Source organism: Electrophorus electricus, chromosome 3, assembly GCF_041902795.1.
Source record: "Electrophorus electricus isolate QZ-2024a chromosome 3, ASM4190279v1, whole genome shotgun sequence".
NCBI classification, from domain to species: domain Eukaryota; kingdom Metazoa; phylum Chordata; class Actinopteri; order Gymnotiformes; family Gymnotidae; genus Electrophorus; species Electrophorus electricus.
The window spans coordinates 23,974,424-23,996,990 of record NC_137499.1 but is presented as its reverse complement, the minus strand read 5'-3'; the positions used below and the strand labels follow the sequence as shown (position 1 = coordinate 23,996,990).

General features: G+C 39.5%; 1 protein-coding gene and 1 long non-coding RNA gene across 9 annotated transcripts in view; one reads left to right on the top strand and one right to left on the bottom strand.

The window, feature by feature from the left end:
* rnf213a (ring finger protein 213a) overlaps positions 1-14,810 on the bottom strand; it is a 34,646-nt gene extending 19,836 nt beyond the window's left edge. For 2 of the 8 annotated variants that reach the window (XR_014122683.1, XM_081710754.1), the window contains exons 1-21: positions 14,498-14,802; positions 11,197-11,308; positions 10,830-10,996; positions 9,909-10,571; positions 9,612-9,790; positions 9,324-9,494; positions 8,888-9,090; positions 8,264-8,553; positions 7,856-8,115; positions 7,102-7,317; positions 6,276-6,468; positions 4,063-4,118; positions 3,672-3,840; positions 3,339-3,488; positions 3,103-3,201; positions 2,896-3,018; positions 2,245-2,428; positions 1,987-2,160; positions 1,573-1,725; positions 847-1,472; positions 554-713 (exon numbers count right to left, since the gene is read on the bottom strand). Coding sequence is in view for 7 of the 8 variants with exons in the window: in XM_081710754.1 (XP_081566880.1) it covers positions 554-713; positions 847-1,472; positions 1,573-1,725; positions 1,987-2,160; positions 2,245-2,428; positions 2,896-3,018; positions 3,103-3,201; positions 3,339-3,488; positions 3,672-3,840; positions 4,063-4,118; positions 6,276-6,468; positions 7,102-7,317; positions 7,856-8,115; positions 8,264-8,553; positions 8,888-9,090; positions 9,324-9,494; positions 9,612-9,790; positions 9,909-10,571; positions 10,830-10,996; positions 11,197-11,299 (4,339 nt within the window). In the remaining variant the exon portion in view is untranslated. Of the gene's footprint in view, positions 1-553; positions 714-846; positions 1,473-1,572; positions 1,726-1,986; positions 2,161-2,244; positions 2,429-2,895; positions 3,019-3,102; positions 3,202-3,338; positions 3,489-3,671; positions 3,841-4,062; positions 4,119-6,275; positions 6,469-7,101; positions 7,318-7,855; positions 8,116-8,263; positions 8,554-8,887; positions 9,091-9,323; positions 9,495-9,611; positions 9,791-9,908; positions 10,572-10,829; positions 10,997-11,196; positions 11,309-11,461; positions 11,630-13,635; positions 13,774-14,497 lie in introns of those variants that run through there. The other 6 variants (XM_081710751.1, XM_081710752.1, XM_081710756.1 and 3 more) reach the window with 6 other exon arrangements.
* On the top strand, positions 13,698-18,591 carry LOC118242203 (uncharacterized). Its single transcript, XR_004776661.2, has 3 exons — positions 13,698-13,791; positions 15,543-15,647; positions 16,388-18,591. It is a non-coding gene; the product is annotated as an uncharacterized LOC118242203 (long non-coding RNA).
* Positions 18,592-22,567: the final 3,976 nt, after the last annotated feature.

The following is a 22,567-nucleotide window of genomic DNA, read 5'->3' as shown; positions in this document are numbered from 1 at the left end:
TATTAGCTAGCAAACTGAAGATTATACAAAATGGACCTGTTATCACTCAAATCCGTGCATAAATGAAAAAGGAACCTGGCATACACCAGCAGAATCACACAAGTGCATGCATGCTTGGAGTCTCAAATTCTGTGTTCATGAAGTGGAAGGTTCTAAATACCACATACATGTGCAAGCACAGGAAACCCATTCAGTAATACTTACTGAACCTATTAGGGGAAAATGAGGACAAATAGTGCTGCTCTAATAAATCGTATGGTAGTAATAAGACCAGGCTTAATAAACATAACGGCGCACTGGAACTCAATCGATGTATGCCAGAGGAACTGGCTAATATTGTACATTTATTTTTGGCACATATTTTAATGTGAAAATAACTTTTTTAAACTTTTTTTTTCTTTTCTGGAAATGAGCACAGTAACCATGTATGTTTCTCATGACTTTCAATATGTGATTATTCATGTGAACAGTCATGAACTGACACTAGGCCTCATAAGATCTGTATTAAGGGAATGGTACACTGTAGCCAGACTATAAACCAGTTTATTTCTACCTTCAAGAGCTTCTTTAACCCACATGACGAAGTTCTTCCTCAGCCCCAGCTCCTGCAGGCAGTGTCTACGAGGCTCTGTGATGTCCACAAGTACAGCTTTGGCCTGCATGAGCTCATTGTCAATACTGTCAATGCGCTCCTTCTTAAAGTCCAAGTGTGTCTGAGGTCAAGGAAACCCAAAAAGTAAGTGAACTCAATGGCATGGCCGCAAACTCACGTTTGCAGGCTTGTACAACAAATGTGCTTCTGCGTCAACAAGAAATGGTGGAGTAGGAATGAATTTTATGACTTACAACTACAAGTAACTTCTCCAAGACTTGGAAGTCCCCTTGAAGGCAAAGTGTCTGCTTCACCATCATGACCACCTGAGCGGATTCAACTGCTAGATGAAGCTCGTGGTACTGCTCAATCTGCTGAATCCTCCTTGGAATCCATTGCTTGTCATCTACGGCATCCAGCTTGCACATGATTGCAACATCATCAGCAAGTTCTTCATACTTTCCCATGTAGGCTTTAAATGTGACGTCAACTTCTTCAAAAGTCATGCTACCATCCTTTAAGCTAGCATACATATTTTTATATTTTTCGTAGCATGGCTGAAATATGTCAAAGTAAATCACATCAGGTGTAGCCACACCAGCCTCTTCATCCAAAGGTAAGCTCTCTGAACTATATTCATCCTCTGCAGATCTGGCAAAAATCTTAGCCTGGCTCTCCCAACACATCTTGAAAATATAGCTCTTTTCGAATTTGTTAAAGGTTTTTGCCATGGAATGCACATACTCTTCAAGGTTAAAGTACGTGACTACACCAGCCATTTGTGAAGCAATCTGGTTAAATGGATGAACCTCCATGAACGTATTCAGCCTCATCTCATCAATGTGAATCTGTATTTTTTCCTCTAGGTCTTCCAAATCAACTGAACAGAGCAGAAAATATACATTAGCTTCCAATTTGCCTTTTAATTTAAACAAAGTGTTTTTATTACTTACATAAGTATAGATGTGAGTAATGTATACCTGTAACATGCTCCTGAAGCTTCTGGAACATTGCAATGAGTCCCTTAACCAGCTCGTTTTCATGATATATGGCTTTCATCTCCATCTGTCGAAATTGAAGAAGTCTCTTCATTGCACCGGTATCTCTGCAATGCTCATTTTCACAGAGACAGTCTGGAGCAAAAGAACATAAAAAATTGCAGAATTGTAGACATACTTATAACTGAGCCATTGTATTTCAGTTGCTTTATTTACTTATTTTGGGCATACAAATTATAGCTGAATAGAAGGGGTATACTTGATGGCTTAGTCTGGCAGAACTTACCAGACTACACAGTGTGTGCAACCAGTTAAATCAGAGGTGGCATGCATGCTTACAGAGATCATCACTTGCTGTTCCTATACTTAAGCTCAAGAAAACATCTCTGAAATTACCTATTTTCATTAGCTCTATAAAAGTATTCTTCTTGTCCAAGATATGGTTCAGAACCTTTATCCTTATGTCTCCCTCGAGGAGCTGATGTGAAATGTGTGTGAACAGAGATGTTGCCACAGCAAGTCTATTCTTGGCCTCTTCAGAGAGCTCATCAATCAATTTTTCATCAGCACCTACAGTAATAGTTGAAAATGTACAAATGAAGTTTGAAATAACAAGTCAAAAGATGTGCCTGGTGTGAGATGAAATTTAGCTACCATAAAGCTGAAAGACATTCTTGGCTGCTGTCCAACTGAGTAGATGCTGAAGGATCAGCTCCTCCTCCTCCTCATAGGATCCACTTTCATTTTTTGGCCATGACTTCTGTATGATTGCAGATATAAGATTTCCAAATTTCCAGTTTATTTTGATTCTGTCAAATAGTGTGCCCTCAGTCTTGGTCTATAAAGATGAATAAAAAATAAATAAAAAAAACAACACAGATTAACCAGAATCAAAACTTGTTTAAAAAAAGGTTGGTGAAATAAATATAATGAACAAACAACACTTATTTAAAAATGTTTATAAGTAATATTTTTGTTCCAGAGATTATCAAGGTTTTACATAAATATAGCCACAGGTACACTATTAATTAATTATTACTATTATCCTAATTATTACAATTGACCAATAAGAAGCTTGTTAAAGTCATTACATCAGCTTCTGAAATGTTCTAGCTGTTTAAAGACAGTGTCACTGTACACTCTCCTTCCCACTCATCACATGGTATGGCCCGCCACATGCATGTGGGGTTGTCTTTGTTGACTGTTTTCATTAGGACTGCCCATTGTTTGTTGTCACGCCTGGTAGTGGATCAATCTTAGAACAGGAAGGTCTAATAGGACCTGATAAGAGAAATGGTCTAATACCTGGCACACTGAGGTAACAGCTTGGAGGGCACACTTTTCTATACTTTTAGCCACGTACGGATGAGATTCATTCAGCTCCTCAATATTGTTGCAGTAGACTTCAATCTGGTTTAGAGGCGTCTCCTAAAACAACAGGCAGCTGACTGTTAGTCCTGTGATTTGATCCTCTGAAGCAATCAGCAAATGCTGAAGAAACAAAAATCAAACCTGTCGAAATTTCCCTTCAAAGTCTCCAGTAAACGTTTCCCTCCACTCTTTTGTGAAGTCCTCACTTTCAAAGCGTATGGAGATAATGTTGTTCCACATCTATACACATTTAAGTAGTTGTGGTGGCACACAAAAAAAAAATGAAAAAGACAATGTTTTCTATCTTGAATTCAACAGTGTATGTACAAATTAATTAATGCAAAAACAAAGTAAAAATTAAACATAAATGGCCTCACCTCAATCTCTGAAGTAAGGCTGGCACTAAAGGAGTAGCTGACCAACAGCCCTCGCTTAAAAGTCTGCCCTATCCAAGTCCTGATTGTTTTCATCGCCAGGGACAACAGCTCAAGAACATTTGCATTTGAAGGCTCGCCATCTTTTCTCTCCTAGAAAATAATCATCCAACTTAAAATTACATTTTTTCAGTTATTTATACATTTATATAAATGTATAAATGTATATGTTTTAGTCAGTTGCCAACTATTATACAAAATTTCCATTACTGAGGACCAAGTACAACTTTAAGCCTTATCTTTATACCAAAGCATCCCTGTAAAAATCCAACATACCTGTACAAGACACTGCAAAAAGTCTGTAACTGAGACCACAAGATTCAGGCAAGCAATCGGAACTTCTGTGACATTCTGGACGTAGGAGGTCCGGACTGCCGTGCATATCCTCTCCAGTAGTTTCACTGCTGCGGCTAAGCAGTCTCTCCCATAATCAACAGAGAAACATCTACAAAACATAAAGCAATGCAAAACCTCTCAATCAGTCACTAAGTCTGAGTAACTGATGAAGAGTCCGTGTCATTTCAATTGAATACTTATCAATACTGATATGGTTTCAATAACCTTTACATGATCCTCATAGCTCTAATACTGGTTCCATATCCCTATTGCCTTAATTATAATTTTCACTCAAAATACTTCAAGCAGTAATTATGTATGTGTAACTTACTTGTATTTTTGCTCAAGAAGCTGGGTTTGAATGAATGTCAAAGTATCTGTTACACTCTGTGTAGGAAAAGAAAACAAAAACTATTTTCAGATAAAAGTCCAAAAGACAAATACACACAGTTTGGGGTCATTAGGTATACCCATCTATTGCTGCGCCTCCACTGACATTAACAGCATGGGTTTGCTTGGGCTTGGACTCTATATATGAACCTTGTACTATATTGTATTATCATGCTGGTGTGTTCAAGCACAAACTGAAGCCAATAACGGACAAATGCAGTGAACAGTGATTCCCAGATATGCCATGCTCACACCATCACACTTCAAACCAGCCTGGACTCCATGTTTCTTGTGCTAAATTCTGTTCCTCCCATCAGAAAGACCTGGATTTGTCCTTAATAGGCTGTTCTGATACTCCTTTAAGACCACTATCAGCAAAACAACATGGAGTGTGATAAACGTGGCATTCCAAGATGACAGTCTGTACATCAATGTTGAACTTGAATGTGATTAGCACTGATTTCACCCATAGGATCATGATCACTGGAAGGTTTTTTGCTTTTTGTCCAATTTCAGTAAACCCTTAGAAAGGTTTGGCATGAGGAACAGCAGGAATGAGAAATAAATGGCTAAAGCAGGGTTCCATCAAAGAAGAAAACAGCACACAGCACCCAGCTGTTTGGTGCTGACCAACAAAACTTCAACGCTTGCTGGTTTTCCCTTCAGTCAAGGGTAGACCTCAAAGGGAGTTTCTTCATCTGCAACAGGTGAACATCTGAACTACTGCAAAGGGCTCTCTCTTAATCCGAGTAACGGCGGAAACTCACATAAGATCTGATAAGCGTTACCACTGCAATACATTAACCCAATTTTACTCAGCAATCTTGTAAAGGTTAATTCCCTATAGTGTAGTGTACAGAGATTAATTCTCTATAGTGTAACTGCAGACAAAACTCCCATTCTTGGACTTCAGAACCACAAGGACAAATCCCAGTGAAGGTGGATGATGTCATGTTTCATCAGATGAGGAACAAGACAATTCCCTCCAAATTCCAGAAGAATTAAATGACCACAACAAGGTTGTATCATTTCCAAAATTATTCAACATGTTATCTAAAGATCTGGGCATGATTTAGTTAAAGAACACTAGTCAAACACAATTTGTATTGCATTTGCACTTTTGATTTGAACCATGTGTCATCTACACTTGTGTGTGATCTACACACACAAAAAGTTAGACCTTTTCAGTATGCATGTGACATCTCTCTGTACTAACAAACATGTGCAAATATCTCAGCATTATTTCATCATAAAGGGTAGAACAATTAATTAACCCAATGCCACATTTCACACACTGCAACATTGTTCTTTAATTTTTGATCACACTAACACAAGAACAGAGCTCATCAACATACAGCCATGTCCTTCTGCCCTTCAAACTTGGTGTGATTTTATTTTCTTGGTTCTCCATAGGAAAGTCAAATTGGAAAACTCTGCCTCCTCTTACATCATGCAAATAGATACATGGTGCACATATAACTACACACATACTCACTTTTCTTCAATTTCCCACCACACGCACACACACAGGCTAAATAAAGTAGTTAATGACCTGTTAATGGCTTCTGGCCAGGGTTATGTTTCTAAATTTGACTCGTCTAAATAGCATGTCTACACTGTAAATATACTCATTGCTGATTATTCATCTGTCTAATTTATTTTCACTAAGTTGTCTGTCTTGGTATCATTCAAACTGGTTGCTGCCAATGTCAAAAAAGAAATCATATTTATTAAAACCTTAAAAAAATAATTAATATTACTTTCTTAAATCAGAAATTAAGGTTTGTGACATAAATGATTTGAATATATACGAGATTATACATGAGACTGATATATTATATATTATGAGATATATTATAAGACTAATTAATAATTACGAGGCATGGTAAACACTGATTGAGGGTATAAATGCTGATGTGTGATTTATAGCAAACCTGTGTAATTTATATGTTGGAATATGGAATATACAATTTTTCATGAAGGTAGTGGTGCACCTTACAAACTTGGAACTCTGTATAATTAGTGTTGTAGTGGCAATAAAATTAAGACATTAAGAAAAGAAAATCAAGAATTTGGAATGCCATACTTTAAGGTTGGTGCTTGAGTCAATCATACGTAATGTAAGATTCATCACACGTGCATTTTAAAACTCACTGTGGAATCACCGTAGGAAAGGTCTGCAGGAGTTTTCAAAATAAAAACTTGTAAGATGTCCAGCAGCTCCACGTGGATGCTGGTACTGTACTCCACCAAGTCATTCAGAGTCATCAGGCACATCCATGAGCGAGCCAGCAGTCGGTCCACCTCCACGAGATGAAGATTCTTCTGCATGAGTTTTATCATGGCTCTGAGGAGAAACGAAAATACTGTTTTTTAATGTGTAAAACTTTATTATTAAACTGAAACACTCATCTCAAATCCTGGTCTTATTTTATCTGCTCATCAATGCATCCAGTTTGGAGGGATGAAATGTTCATGTTCCATCTGAGTCAGACGCAAATGACTGGAGAATGTACATCAGAGAGTTTGGTCTGAAATAACCAATAATCTCAAATTATACCAAATTATTATTCAGTCAGTGGTCTACTCAAATGTACATCCTTATTACCTCATGTGCCATGAAACTGTAAAACTGCATTACTACTGACCCCCATTACCCATAATAAAAAATCTTGTACATAAAGGTTTTTAAAAATCAAGTTTATATTATTTAGGCTTGTCAAGACAAAGAAATCAAGTGTTCATGAAACTTGGGAATGTTACAGAATGTATGCTTATCTAATATGGTTTATAACATCTTTTTAAAAATGTATTACTACACATTTTTTAAAACAGCTTTCATTTTCAATTCTTTACTGATTCACTAAGCTTTAAAATTGTATTGTATTAAGATCATAAAAAGGTCCTAGCTAAATTTGGAATATTTTAGAATTCTACATATATCAGTAGAATTTATTCTCCAAACTGTGAGAACAAGTACCTTCTGTCTTGTGAAGACCACTGACTGGCACTGGTGGTTTTCAATCCCTGTAACCCATCCCAGGACTTTTCATTTCTTGAGCTGAGTGTGTGTGAAACAGGCTCGAAGGGTTTGGATGTTCCCTTGAGAAGATGCAGAAGTGGGATGACAATAACCCATTGGGTCCGCTTTTCTGGCTTCAGTGTGTTAATCAGATCCAGCAAAATATCAGGTAGGCTAGACATGAAAAAGGATAAAAGGTGAAGATGGTGTAATTAGATCTGCTTTTTCAGATAATAGGTGAATTGCATTTTGATTTAGAAAATAAGATACACAAGTTCCTTTACAAAAAAGACATTTCCACAAAATTTTCCCTTGCAACAAAAAACCACATATCAGCCAATTCCCCTTTTTGTGTAATCAATTTTTTTTTTTTTTGTACAACTTTTATATTAAAATTACATTAAAATGCTAAATATGCTTTACTTAGACCTACTTCATTCATGTGCGCATTTAAAAATAAAACCTGCAATAATTCTGTGTTATTGTTTTTATTTTGTAGAATACAGAAAAACAGTAATTGGGCATGTACGGTTTTTCATTGCAAGGGCTCAAACATTAATAACATTACTAACAATTAATTCTAAAATCTAAAACCTTTTGTAACCTGTGCAAAAGTGCAGAACTAGACTGCATGACAGAAACTCAAACACAGAAAAAAGAAGCTGAGCCGGAAGGTGCAAAAACACTGAAGGGAGACTAAAAGTGTACCTACTTTTTCAGGCATGAAAATGATTCTTTTACATCAGTCCAGAAAGGGAGGAACTTGTCTTCAGGCAGATTTGGCAGGCAGAGGGCAGTGCAGAGGCGACCAAGCTCGCCCAGTTCTAGTTTAAGGCGGTACTGCTTCCACACATACAGCATGATGATAGCAGCCTTCAGAGGTCCTTTAATGTAAGCGCCTGTCCCTGTGGCATCTTTCTGAAGCTCTGGAATCACTTTTTCTATCATAAAGTGCTTTATGAGGTTACTCACCTAAGAGACACCACAAAGAAACCATATGCAATTTCACTACTGAACCCATTGTCTACTCAATTTTGACATTATGGAGTACTTAAATTCTTCATTAATCAAATTGATATTAATTCAAAATTCAAATAAGTGCCACATTAGTAATACTCACGTCTTTTTCTCCGTAATTCAAAGAATACCACTTTTTATCCTCTTCTTCAAATACAAAGGGGTTGCCATAGATATGATAGAACTGTTTGAGCTGGCTAACAAAACTTCTGAGGTTGACGATGCTCCAGCTACTCAGGAGGTCAAATATTGTGTCCAGCATAATCCTGCCGGCAATCTCTTTCCCCTGGATCACGCTTTTCCTCTGGTCAGGCCAAAAGGTCTCCTTCAGTTTCTTAAGCACATTTTTGGACGGTGCGGCGCAGATTATGTCGTCATACTGGTGCCATTCTCCTGCAGTGAAGAGAACAGACACAGACTATTGCAGAATATATACAGAATATAGTGAAAATATTTTTGATGGACGAAATTCCATAAACAATTAATTGCTAAATTATTATTTTAGGAGAAACAAATAGTATGACACTGCAATGGTATTACATATAAAACATGATTAAAGTGACACAATAATACAAAGTGTGCGTTTTTTTTCTCTTTCATATGCTACAGCATATCACAGACCAAAGCCTATAGCATACTATACATTACAACACAACATTCTACAAGATTATTAGTTTAATAAGTAGGTTAAACTCTAATATTGTTGTTTACAGAAGAATCCACTCACCTTCTTCATTAAGTAGAACTTGCTTAATAAAAAGACACCTGTTGGTGGTTTCACTTGAATCCATTTTGTAGATATATTCGTATTCATATTTCTCCTTGTTTGTCTTGTATATAACATACTTGTAGGGTATGGACACAGCTTCTGCACTGTCCTTGCTGGAGACAAGTTTTCCCTCTACAAGAAATCCATGTTCTCCAAGGTCCCTAAACATATTACATTTACATTTATGGCATTTAGCTGACATTTTTATCCAAAGCAAATTACAATTATGACTGAGTACAACTTGAGCAATTAAGGGTTAAGGGTCTTGCTCAGGGACCCAACAGTGGCAACTTGGTAGTGGTGGAGCTTGAACCAGCAACGTTCCAATTACAAGTCAAGTACCTTAACCACTGAGCTACCACTGCCCATATTAAAAAAAACAGATTAACTTTACCGTGATACATAGATCTCCACCAAATTTTCTCCCCAATCCCCAATGTGTCTGCCAGCCCTTATAAATATGCGGTCTTCATCTGGGTTAAACTTGAAGTCCTTTGACAACACAGCATGAAAATAGATGGTGAGTCTCGCACCGGTAGAAGGCTGCTGGGCCGAAGTGGGAATTCTGAAAATTGCATGGGGAAATAATAAGTAGTGGACTAACTTCGACAAAACACAGCTGACAATATACCCTGGTCAGGTAGGCATAGAAGGTCCAGCTTCTCTTCCAGATGCTAAATACCTTTTTGGAGGTGGGGTGGCCTTCTTGGTCTCTGCCTCATCACTTCTGCTGCTCTTCTCAGGCTGGGGGGTTTTGGTGTCAGTTGAGCCGTCTCCCTTTCCATGAGAGCACTGTAGAGGCAGACTGTGCTCCACCTTCTCCTGTGGATCTACACTAGAGCCCTGGCCCATCACCTGAGGCTTTAGAAAGGCCCAAAAAACCTTTACTTAAAAGTCTGTCAAACCCATAAAGTCTCTTGAAATGTGATAAGAAAGGTGATAAGAATAGCCATTCATTTGACAAGTTTTAGACATTTACCTTCTGTCGGCTCTGCGATCCAAACGTCTTTTCCCCATGACCGGCTGGGGATTTCTTATCTCCCTGGTTTAGACTCCCTGTTTTCAGTCTTTCTTTCTCTGGAGTGTTGCATATGTTTGCATTCTGGTCCTTGTTGGCACTTTGGCCTGACGTGGTTTGTGCTTTGTTAGATGATGATGATGATGTAGATGATCCTTTCTGCTCTTGTTGACATTTTTGAGACCTAGACTTGGAATTCTTTGATTCTCCTGACTGATCTTGTCCTTGTGAGGTTGACTGACATGAATTGACTCTGCTGTCCATGTCCACATCTTTGTTTTGAGAGGGATCTCGAACAGACTGAGATTTCGATCTTTGTGTTGTTGCTGGGCTCGCGCTGCATTCTGTACACTGGTCAATGTCAGGACCTGGCTCAGACAAAGTGGGAGCAGCAGCCAATGGTTCTGATGGACAGGGGTGCAGGGACTCAGCAGGCATACTGGCCTTGCTTTCGAGTGGGTCGGCTGCCTCATCCATAGCACAGACCGACTCCTCGCTGTCAGACGATATCGCTTCCTCCTGTCTTTGGTCCATGTCTTTGTCAGTCAGGGAGATGATAGAGAGATCAGAAGACAGGGACGTGGGTTCCGACAATCTCCTTTTGTTTTTCCTCTTCTTTTTTCTCTGAGGGAGGAAATGGAGAATGATGACACAAAGGTATAGATTAATATATTTTTATGAGAACAATTTAAATATGACATGAGCTAGATGTTTACTCTGCAAAAGATCAAGTAATAATGTTCCATGAACATAAGTAAATGACATAAGTAAAGTCATCGAGCAATGACACTAACAACTTTTCTTATATACTATAAATGAAGGGAAATCCAATCTTGAAGTCACTGCCACAACGGTGTTTTATGTAGATTAGATGTGACACACCTTTTTGTGGGGCTTTGGGCAGTTGTCATCATTTTCATTTAGCCTTTTAGGAGAGACAGTTGTTTGTTGATTATCCAAGGCTGAGGAGTATGCTTTCATTTCAGCCGTTTCCACATCAGTACCCGGTGGAACGACTGGTGTCTGAGCAGACTGCTCTGGTGTTTTGTCTAATAAAATGCCAAAAGTCTCAGAAACAACAGTGTCTCGTGACTAACTAATAATTAATGGTGTGGCACAAATTTACAGATTTAATTACACAAGGCTTCAAATTAAAGGTTATTGTATAGGAAATTATCTTTTTTTAAATAGAAATTGAATTTGTTATAATAAAATGACATATACATTACAGCAGTAGCATTTAGCCTACCTGGTATGTTGTCAGAAGGCTGTGCTGTCAGCCTAGTCCCACACTGACTGCAGAACTTTGCCGTCGCCTCCAAAGCCACATGATCACAACTTGGACACTTCATTCTGAAAAACTAACAGAGAGAACAGTCTCAGTCTGTCCCTCTTTTTAGATGAACACAGCATGTTAAAGGTCTAGGGCTACAGGGAAATCACTCTGTGTCCCTGGTTCTAACTGACCAGAACACGTTAAAGGTCCAAGACAACAGGGACATCAGTCTGTGTACCTGTTATTCATGTTAAAGTTCTTCTCATGTCCTATTCAGCCAAGCTGCGCTCTCTGCCAAACGTTTGTACTCATGAATGGGGAGCTGAATGTTTCACAGTTAGACGCAGATGTCAGTTCTCATCCATCCACAAAAGCTCTACTCTTGTTAGCATTCTGTGTTAGAGCTCTGAGGTAATAAATAGTGTTTACAGGGAAATGAGGTTTAGCACTGAATTAGACATATTAAATAACATAAAACATAATGGAGTGTAGAGATTCTGTGTCCTTTCAGAATGATTTGTGTTCAGGGCAGAGGCCTCTGTAGAGACCTCTGCAGGCTTCTACAAAGGACCCTGGGTAGACTTCAGCAAACCGCAGTGTAAGATATATTATCTCTACACCAGGCCCAGGACGGTATAGAAAAACAACCATCTTTAGGATGAGGTCAAGAGAACTTTTCTCTTGGAATGTAGTGGTAATGTGCTCCAACTGGTGTGGGTATTGAGTATCAGTTTGCATATACTGACTAATGCATGGTTTGGATATGATGTTGGCGAACGCAAACACTAACATGTAAAATAAGGTGGGGTGACTACATAATCACTTCTGACAAATGTATATAAATGTGGGTTCTTTGTGTGATTGTTAGACATTCTACAGAGGGTGCGCCAATAACGCTTGTTAATGTAAACCTGCAATAAAAGATGGAACCAGCTATTCTCTTCTACTAATTCTGAAGTCTGCATCTTTATTTTATATTTGAATGTTTAACTTTAAAAACTAGCTGAGTGGGGATTTAGGATCCACAGCTCTGTGTGCTAAAACATAACTGACCTTTGTAATCAAAAGAATACTGAAGTAAGTCCTCTTATCTTATGTCATGTATTAAATAACATTGCTTTAAAAAAAAGTTATTTGTATGATTAGAAATAAATAGAACAAGGTCAAAGCATATTCAGAATAACTCTGGAAAGTCTACTTTCTAGTCTGTGGAAAGAAAGCTAATTCCAGACATTAAAGGGAGTACAGGGCAAACACCACACCTAATTCAACTCAAGTCAGTCAGGTATGTTAAACAAACATTTCTGTGCATGTGGTCACTTTGACCCAGTGACCATACTGACCTCTTATACCAGTGAAGAAGTGTGTTTGACAACTTCATATATTCTATGTAACACAGACACTAAATGACTGTTCAGAAATGCCCACCTGTGCCATATTTCTACTGTCCTCTTTCCTGAATTACCTGTTTTTGTTTTATGTAGCCTACTTATATATAAATACATAGTATGTGCAATATAGTGTACTCCTAAGTAAACAGTATTTGCACGTGCAATTATAGCATAAAGCTATACTCAAAGCACCCTGCTATCACCTGCCCTTCGATCAAAACAAGGTCACCCACAATACAGAGAGAGTACTGTATGCACAGCGTACAGGACCCGCTTCATCATACACAGGATACAGTACCTGATTCACCTGACATCAGAGTGCAATAGTGGTGTCTGCAGCGGTGGATTATAATTTAAAACTGACAACAAAAATGTATAGAAGCCTATTAGGTAGACCTGTACGTTAGATGTACCTAATTACGTGAACAGTCAGTGACTGTTAGGCCTATACTGCTACATTTTGTCAATGTGATATGCTTTGCAATGTTAAAAAAAAGCATTGGTGAATGATTGAGGTGTCTCGGCTTGGCCTGGCCCAAATTAGTTTAACCAAAGTTTTCTGAATCATGTGAACACTGAATTATGTGAACATTTTTAAATTTAAAAATCTCAGGGCACAGTATAAAAATTTGTTTGTTAGAGAGCTTATTTGCATATTTCATAATTTTGCAACATTAGTATTGTAACATTGCCAATATCATAATATTGATTAAGAAACAATAGCCCTAATTTTTACCTAGTTATCTCCCTAGCCTGACGAATTAAAATCGATTCTAAATACCCTGACACACCTATTGCCTGAGCCTCAAATCTGTACATATGCTATGAAGATTAACTTTCCCTTTAACGTAACTCAGTATTCAATTTCCTTGCTAAATATTTGGCTATTAAATTTTGATATGACATATGACTCCCTCCAGCAGTCAAACCATGCTTCTTCCCTTCTTCACTGACCAAAATACTTAATACATAAAATCCGACAGCCTTCCGGGATTCACCAACATGTTTCATGTAGATTTACCTTCCTACACCGTTTGGTTCCAACTCTATCCACCAAGTGCCTTGTTTTGGAGCGAAACTCTGCAGAAAGGCATATCTTCAGCAGGAGGGCTGGTGACCTCTGCTATATACCCTCTAACACAGTCTAACCGGGCGGAGGGGGGCTGCCGTAGCAATGGTGAGTCTGAAGTGGACACTGAATCTCTTTATTAGCTGATCCTCGAAAATGCTACAGTTCAACTGCAGTTTCATTATGGTTTTTTCCGCTAGACACTGTCCCAAGGCCAAGGACTTGCTGTACTAGTCCCAGTACGTTCAAACGGCTGGCTGTCGTGATAAACAGTGATGAGCGGATTCCAGCCAGTACAGTCAACGTCTTATGACTTGTTAATGTGCCCGATTCACCATGTTAGACAGGTCGCTATCTAACCTAAGATTGTGACAACTTGTGACAACCTAGCTAGATAGTCTAACCCAAGAAAAATAAAGCAACATTTTAAACTGCGCACTCCCGAAAACAAAACCGGGGGTGTCTAGAAAATGTCACGACATAACAGCAGTCAGAATGCTGGCTAGCATTAGCTGTCCTAGCTAACCTGACCTAACTCGATATCCTATCTTAGAAAGCATAGGCTGATCTCTGAGCATTGCTACCGTAATGTTAGCTAGGCTAGGCTAGCTGGCAGGACGTTCAGCTAGCTAACATCATGCCTCCTCTCACTAGCATACAGGCTGAGCTAAACAAATATTCAGACTTAGGTACATTCAGCCAAACCTACTTCTTCCTTACACCGCAGGTAGTTTTGTGGTTTAAAAATAGGCTCCAGTATAACCAGTATTACTGGCTAGACAGTGAAATGCCAGATAGTGGACAGCTAACTTACCTATGCAGGTGTATTGATAACGGCTGACCGAAGATGTAGCTTTAACGTTAGTGGTTTGAACTAAACAGCTTTTATTTAGACGACCAACATCGCACTGAAGCGAATCGACCGATGGCTGTTAACAGACTCACAGTGTATATCCCACCAGGAAAACATTCACTTTCGACAGTCGGGAACTTTCGTTTCAGAGAAAATGGGTGTGATCTTGAGTAAGACAGCAGAAGCGATATAATGTCTACAGCCCATCTCTGACTCTAAAGTCTATCAATTAGTATGGGAATTTCCACATTCACGCCTGTAGGCTCTCAAAGTGCCATCGCAGATCTCTGGTTTACAACGGCAAGCTTTCTCGACTATCAACCTGATCACCTTTATAAATATATTCAGTCAAAATGCCCAGGGATTATTTATTATTATTTTGTTAGTCGCTACAGTATGTTGGTGTATCGCTTTTTGTAATGCCTCCCTTTTTGGGAATAAATTGGCCATTTTGCTACATCACTCACATCTTACTTTCTAAACTGACTACAGATATCTAATGGACCACTAAGTTTGCTAGTGCATTATTGCTCAATAAAAAATATTGTTAAAAAATTTCAGACCAAATGAATTTATGACCATGTAAGTCTAGAAGCCTGTACAGCCATGGCAAGACAACAGCTGCCATGTAACATACAGATACAGCCCACCTTTAGTGTGTTGTTTCTAGAGAGATTTTCAGGGGTGTTAAAGTAAAGTTACTTTCCTTTCCTGTCAGTGTGACTCAGCATGTTGTAGCCAAGCCCACTCTGACACTAGCCCTGTCTTTGAATATTCAGCTACTGTAAAGCGCAAATGCCCACATTCATGACCTTTTTTGGCAAGTTAGAAGTTAAACTCTGCTAAAAGCTTCTATACTAGTTACCATAAAATCAGAGCAGGTTCTTGTGCCAGTTTCTATCTGTCTGTTATTTGTTTGTTTATTTGTTAGCCTTCCAAACCTTCTTTTTCCCCTGCTCCTCGTGGAGGACAACCTAACTTCCTTAATCTGCCTGTCGCCGAGCAGGGACCCCATAAGGAACCTCGTCAGGGACTTTGTAACCAATGGCTCTGTTGTCCCATGAGGGATCCTGTAACCCTGTGACCTCCTGAGGGACCCTGTTCAACAGAGGTAAGGTCAGGGGACTGTATAATAAGGCAGGTTCTAAGAGGTGAGTGTCGGTCATAACACTGGAATGTTAGTGGTGATATTCAACTCTTTAATAAGATTCAACAATGCAATACATTAGGCACATTTGCACACCAGCACGTTCAATAGGCACATTAATATACAGACTTAGGTTTGTCCATTACACACAGCAGGCTATGTATTTGAAGTGAGAAGTATGTGGAGGATATGAAGAGCAAAGTATGGAGCATGAGAAGTACGGTCTGGAATAGAAAACAGAATATACATTTCAATAATCATTCCATCATTATCAATGCTAGGCACTCGTATACAGTAATACATTCACAGTGAATTTACTATTCAAATGAATATACTTTAATTACTTAGGTTATCCAACAATGCCCTCTAAGAAGGGGAATGTGGTAATTCTCCTATATTCTTACATGTGAAGTTCTAGAACTAGCTCGACATAGAGCTAACACTTCTATGCCAGGTAATACACCATATATATTGTGTACATCACAACTAGCAATTCAATCCACACTAGTATTGCTTTACAACATTACTAGTGAAAAGTAACACAATTAGTGAGGAATAATAACAGTACTGAATTACAGCCCAGTAGGCCTATCCTATAACGTGTTCACAACAGACAGTTATCAGTAATAAGTCAACCAAACATTGACAATGGTGAAGCATATACTTGTAAGTATAATAAACAGTAAGTAATCATCTTACATCAGGTAAAGGACACATACTCGCACACAGAAGATAGATAACAAGGAACAGTCACTGGCTACATGCACTTCGATGTCTCTTCTGGACCTATCGTCACAGATCGTCGCTCCCGAATGAGGTGGTCTTTCCAACAAACCGGGGGGGTGTCACGGTGCGAACACAGCTTCTGCTTTGGCTGTCTCACAACTCACTGGAGTGAGACCAGCTTGGCCTTCCACTGCTTTAGAAAGTTCATGTCAAAGGCTGACCTGCAGCCCAGTACTGTTGTACCCTCTGTAATGGCAGCACCTGAGACTGTGGCCCCTGATGAGAGGTGCATCATTGATAAACTTCGCGAGGAGCGGCGCAAGCAGAGCCCACCAAGTCCTGTGTTGCCTGCAGTGTGCTCACACAATTCCGCATGCAGTAACCCAGGCAACGGGGGAACCTGGGCCCTGCAGAGACAAGTACAAAGTGTCCATGGCAGAGGAGATGAGGAGGGATTGGTAGGTGAAGTGTCCAAGGTGTAAGCAATGAGGAGAGACTTGTAGGTGTCCATGGCGGAGGAGATGAGGAGGGATTGGTAGGTGAAGTGTCCAAGGTGTAAGCAATGAGGAGAGACTTGTAGGTGTCCATGGCGGAGGAGATGAGGAGGGATTGGTAGGTGAAGTGTCCAAGGTGTAAGCAATGAGGAGAGACTTGTAGGTGTCCATGGCGGAGGAGATGAGGAGGGATTGGTAGGTGAAGTGTCCAAGGTGTAAGCAATGAGGAGAGACTTGTAGGTGTCCATGGCGGAGGAGATGAGGAGAGACTGATAGGTGCCAGATGGAAAAAGTAACTCATGACAAAGTGGATGACAATGGAAAAGGCTCAGAAACCTTAGATACTATGTCAGACGGTGTAATGGTAAATTCATTCTGGTTAAACAGAATGTGTCCCATATTTCCCCACTAAAAAACACTAACGATGTTTGCTGCAACAGTGACTGTGGCTGTTTCTAATGCAGCTTTTCAAAGGTTTAAGATGACTCGGCTACATCCCAGTACGATTGTGGACAGTGTTAAATGAAGCGACACCAGTGCAGGTGGGCTCTGCACCAAGCCAGAGGGAGCAGTTTAAAGGGATTATATAATCCATAGTTGTTTATTAGATTATATATGCCAGAGTGCATACAGAGCCAAACCACTTCTCTTTGTATTCAGAACAAAGGTGGAAGGATATGCCTAGGTCAGCTAAACAATCAAGTTTCAAGTTTCAAGTTTGGTTTATTTGTCACATACATAGTCATACACAGTACAACACGCAGTGAAATGGTGGAGAGTGCTCTGTCCAAACTGAGGAAGAGAACCAGGGGTGCATAGAGAAAAAAAAATATATACAGATAAATATATATTCTATGTATGTACAAAAATATATTAACAATGTATGTACAATATATGTATATTATGATTATATACACAATGTACAATGTATATGGTTGAGTATATATGTACACAATCTACAGAATGTACAGATCCATTGATCCAATCAAACAACTTACAAGTACAGAACACATAAGCATCTGTCGTAGACTCTTCATCTCAGCAGACATTGTTTAGCCAGTGTTAAGAAGGTCAGCTAACAAAGAAACAGATGTGAAATGAGTTAACATACAGTTCACCCTAAAAAAGGTTATGAACACAGCTCTGCGGCTTATTGTAATTGCACACAGGATAGGATGTCAAATATCCTATGTCAAACCATGAGAGCTTCACATAGGGCCCAGCACACTCACTTCATACCAGAAACCATAACATCACATCAGTTAGGCACCTCCCTTCATCTGTGTTTCATTTAATTAAGTCCACGACACCTCCAGAAGGCCCAACAACAAAGTCTGGCGTCACAGCCTCACCCCCCTCCAAGATCACTTTTAAGCCATGCTGCACCTCTTTAACCATAATCCCAAACTGGCCTCCCTGGTGACTAAGGCTGTATCCAGCCCCACGGACAACATTAATGCATGCTCAGTGCCACCAGTTCCATATAGGCGTTACATACTTCTACATTGTATTTTGGTATATCTATGAGATGCCCAGCATGCAAGACAGTCGAAACTACTTTTGCTATTTAGACGTTTTTCGCTGTTGTTGGAACATTCTGTAGGCGATTCTGTTTCCTCCAACCAGTTCTTCTTTTCTGTCTGTATATTCTGATGTGTGAAGAAATAAAGCATACTTGTTTCTCAGCATCTATGCTTCCCAAGTCACTCATTCTGAGATGCATGCTGTAGGACCCTGAAGAGGAAGATCAGATTCAGCTGAGGCAGATGGAACTTTTTGATGAAAATTTTGTAACTGTATACATTTCCTCACTATACAAGACAGTTTGAAAATGTAGAAAGGCTACATTAACACAAACAGCAATTTGTCCTTTATATACTGGAATTCCTGAAATTGAGGATTTGGCTATAAGATTAACAATGAAGGAAAAACGACGGATGTTCAAATTCAGGAGCAGGTCAGCCCAATTAGGAGCAATAAACCTAAAAGTACAGCTCAGTGGAAGCAGAAGAATATCCACTTCTAAGGATCAGGGTGATCCTCCTAAAGTAACTTTTGTAGAGGAGGACATTTATGGTAAGAAAGAAGCTGAGGTATAAGTAGGGGAGGCTGCTGATAACTATTGAATTGAAATGAATCTTTGAATTGAAAGGACACAAGACCCAGATGCAATAGGACCTATATATGAGCAGATGGGTAATGGTAGGATTAAATGTAGCTTCCCAATTATACCATTGGAAACATTTTGGAAGCATAAATAAAATCCTAGGTGCCTGCAACTGGATCAGGACTAGGGATAGAAGAAATGTATACACTCCTGTATATCAAACTGATTAGAGCAGTCTCTGGTATCTAAGCACCCAGAAGTCTAAATTCCTTTACCTCCGTAGAGGCCTGACATATCATATTGCATTTATCAGCAAAAAATAATTCAGTTGAGACACCTTGGTAGGGTCAATCAATGTATCAAAAGTGGAAAATAGGAATTTGGGGTTGTCTTTGTGATTGTCAATCAGATAGAAGAAAAAGATTCCATGTTCATTTGATTTCTACACTGAGATTTTTCAGGTGTTTTTTTACTGATAGCATAGTAAGGAGATGGATTTATCTGTCTCAAGTGCCTTTCAGTCTTTCTGTAGTCTCTTTTAAATTTCGAAATGGTGGGGGGTTGTCCCTGGTGGACACAATTGGGCAACAATATCAATACATTGAGTAAATATAAAGTTCTTAACTAAATGATCACATGATGATGGTGTGAGAACGAAGAGGGGGAATATAAGGAGGCACTGAGAGTTTAAAAGTTACTGCGGAGTCAGCAGTAAGATAGCACCAAGGAATAGTCCTCATCACTTTTCGTTTTGCCACAGATTGGCATTTCAAAAAGACACAGTTCTTGTTAGATATTGCAACACCTCAAATCTGTGAGAGCATGACTTCCTAACTCATGCAAGAGCACCACGTCCAGCGTCTGATGTCGTAACTCGTAAGATTACCACGTTCAGCGTGTGGCCATGCTTGCCGTGTAAGATGAAAGAGTTCAGTAGACTAGTAAAATCTTCCATTAAGGGATTTATGGGTATGTGAAAGTGAATATTAAATATTTTCTGTAATTAAGGCAGTTAGCATCCTAGAGAGCAGCTCCTTGAAGTCTTCAAGAAAACCTGTACTTTGTCTCGATGGGTGACAACCAGCATGAGAACATACATACTACTGTGGAACCAGACTTAACAGTCTTGAGCCTTCTCTAATCAGAGCATCTCTTAGTCTCATCCTTGGCAACCAAGCAGTGAACTGTGCAAGATTTCTGGGTAGGCAGTAAAAGGGGTATCATCCATTCCTGGGGCCACGTCTGATGGCCAGAAAAACCAGATTGGGCTGCAAGGAGTTCAAGTGTAGAGCAAAACAAAACTCCCCAAGAGAAATCTCAGTGCAGCATGCAGTAACATTAACATACATCCTCAATGGTGCTACTTTTTGCTCTAGAAACATTTAAAAATTATAACTGGGAGGACTGCCTTGAGTGTAAGAACATCATTTTCTCAAGCAAAAAAAAAAAAAAAAAGTCAGAAAAAAGAAAGTCAAATTCTTTATTTTTTCAATTATCTGGCCGGCAATAAATGAAATTAAGCAGTGATCAGGTAGTCAGTTCAGCAGATTTAGCTGGAGTATATGGTTGCTTTGAGTTCAATTTCTCTCCATTGCTATAAGCAATTGAATTATGTGAATCAAATTTCTCTCTCATTTTCTTTTGGCCCTGCCACCATATATTACAAAAGCTCATGATATTCCTGAAAGCAGCATGGGTTCAGCCCATGGGGTCTGGCCTCTAACAGGAACCCTGAGATCCCATAGTGCATTGCTTGGTAAGTTGTTTATTTTTTCCATCTTATTTCGCAGTGTTTTCGTCTCTGAGGAGTTCTCCCCTTGTCCATTTCAATGGTGGCTGTTGATGGCAAGTGACATCCTATAAAGAAGGTTTGCTGTGAGCATACATGGCCCATCAGTGCTAAAGTGAATACCATCTGGGGGAAAGGCTTCTGCGTTCTCAGAACAGATGTCAGTAAAGTTCACCTTTCAAAAGGCACATGTAGATGTGAGTCATGTGTGGCGTCACAGTAATTGCTATAGCAACTAATATCCCAGCTGACTGTAGGTATTGGACCTGATGTATGCACTTAGGTAGGGCAAGGGTTGAGAACGTCCAATGATCAAACATCCAACATCTGATTGTTGTTATGAGGCATCGATAAAAACTAAATCCAAACAGATGGTTAGAAAAAACTGTGAGCTATTTTCAGTGATGTCATAGCCAATCGCTTTGGAAGCCAGACTGTTTTAATTGACTTGTCCATTGTACTGAATCCCCCATGAGCAGAGTTTTGGGGTATGGCAAAACAGCTTCACAACTTGCCTAACGGTAGATGTGCAGGCTGGGCTTATAGCTAACATCTTGTGCAGTAGATGAGCAGGCTGGGCTTATATTTACATTTATGGCATTAGCTTTTATCCAAAACAACTCTCAATTATGACTGAATACAGTTTGAACAACTGAGGGTTAAGGGCCTTGCTCAGGGGCCCAGCAGTGGCAACTTGACAGTGATGGGGCTTGAACTGGCAACCTTCTGATTAACAGTCGAGTACCTTAACCAGTGAGCTACCATCTAACATCTAGTGGGGCTCTGCAGTTTCCAGGGTAGCTCACCCCCAATCCTTAACTGAGCCATGCCAAAGGTCACTGCACCTTGGGGCAATTTGAACATGAGCCTCCTCCATAGAAGAACTTCACTCCGACTGAGCCTGGGACCTGTTTCCAAGCTTGTGTGGTGATGTTTTTTTTGGTGTTTGATGGGGCAATGCTTCTTCTGTTTTTGTTTTTATTTGCACAGATGGCCATCCAGGTTTCTGTCATAGCAGTCGTGGGAGTTGATGCTAAGGGTAGCACCAAGCTTATTCACCAAGCATCATGTTTTATAAATAAAAGCTTTGTTATTCTTAACCGTTTACTCTAAAGATTTGGGAAAACAGCATGAGTCATTTGTTCTACAGCCTACAAAAGTCTTTAACTGTATTCAAAGAATACACATATACAATGAACAACAAAATCCAAACAGTATTAAACACACAGTGAAAAAAGATTCCTACAACCAGCTAAGCTAACATTTAGAAACATACTACCCAGATTACATTTGTCTCTCTCTCTCGCCCTTTGTTTTAAAACAAGAATCATGCAGCATGCTAGAGCCCATGTTTCCAGAAAAAGACCTTTTTTATTTTACTGCTGCACAGAGTCCTGCAAATTTGATGACATAGCAGGAGGAGGATCTTGGGTCAAACACGAGCCATCACTGTGGGGGCGGAACAGTGCAGTCTGGGTGTTCCAGATGCACAGCCAATTGCAGACCTCAGCCATGACAGTCAACTCGATGCAGGGATGTGCACAGCTGTGCTCCCCCTCGCTTTCTCTCCCTCCCTAGGACACCATAGTATATTTTAGTAAAGCCTAAGTGATCAAAACATGGTTGTTCATGTCCTCACTGCAGCACATGCTGATGGTGAGACATGACGACTGTTTTTGGCTCTTTAGCTGTGCAAGACCATTTAGACATCAACACTCTGTTATCTACATAACACCCTACGGGTCAATTGAACAAGCCACTAAAGAGG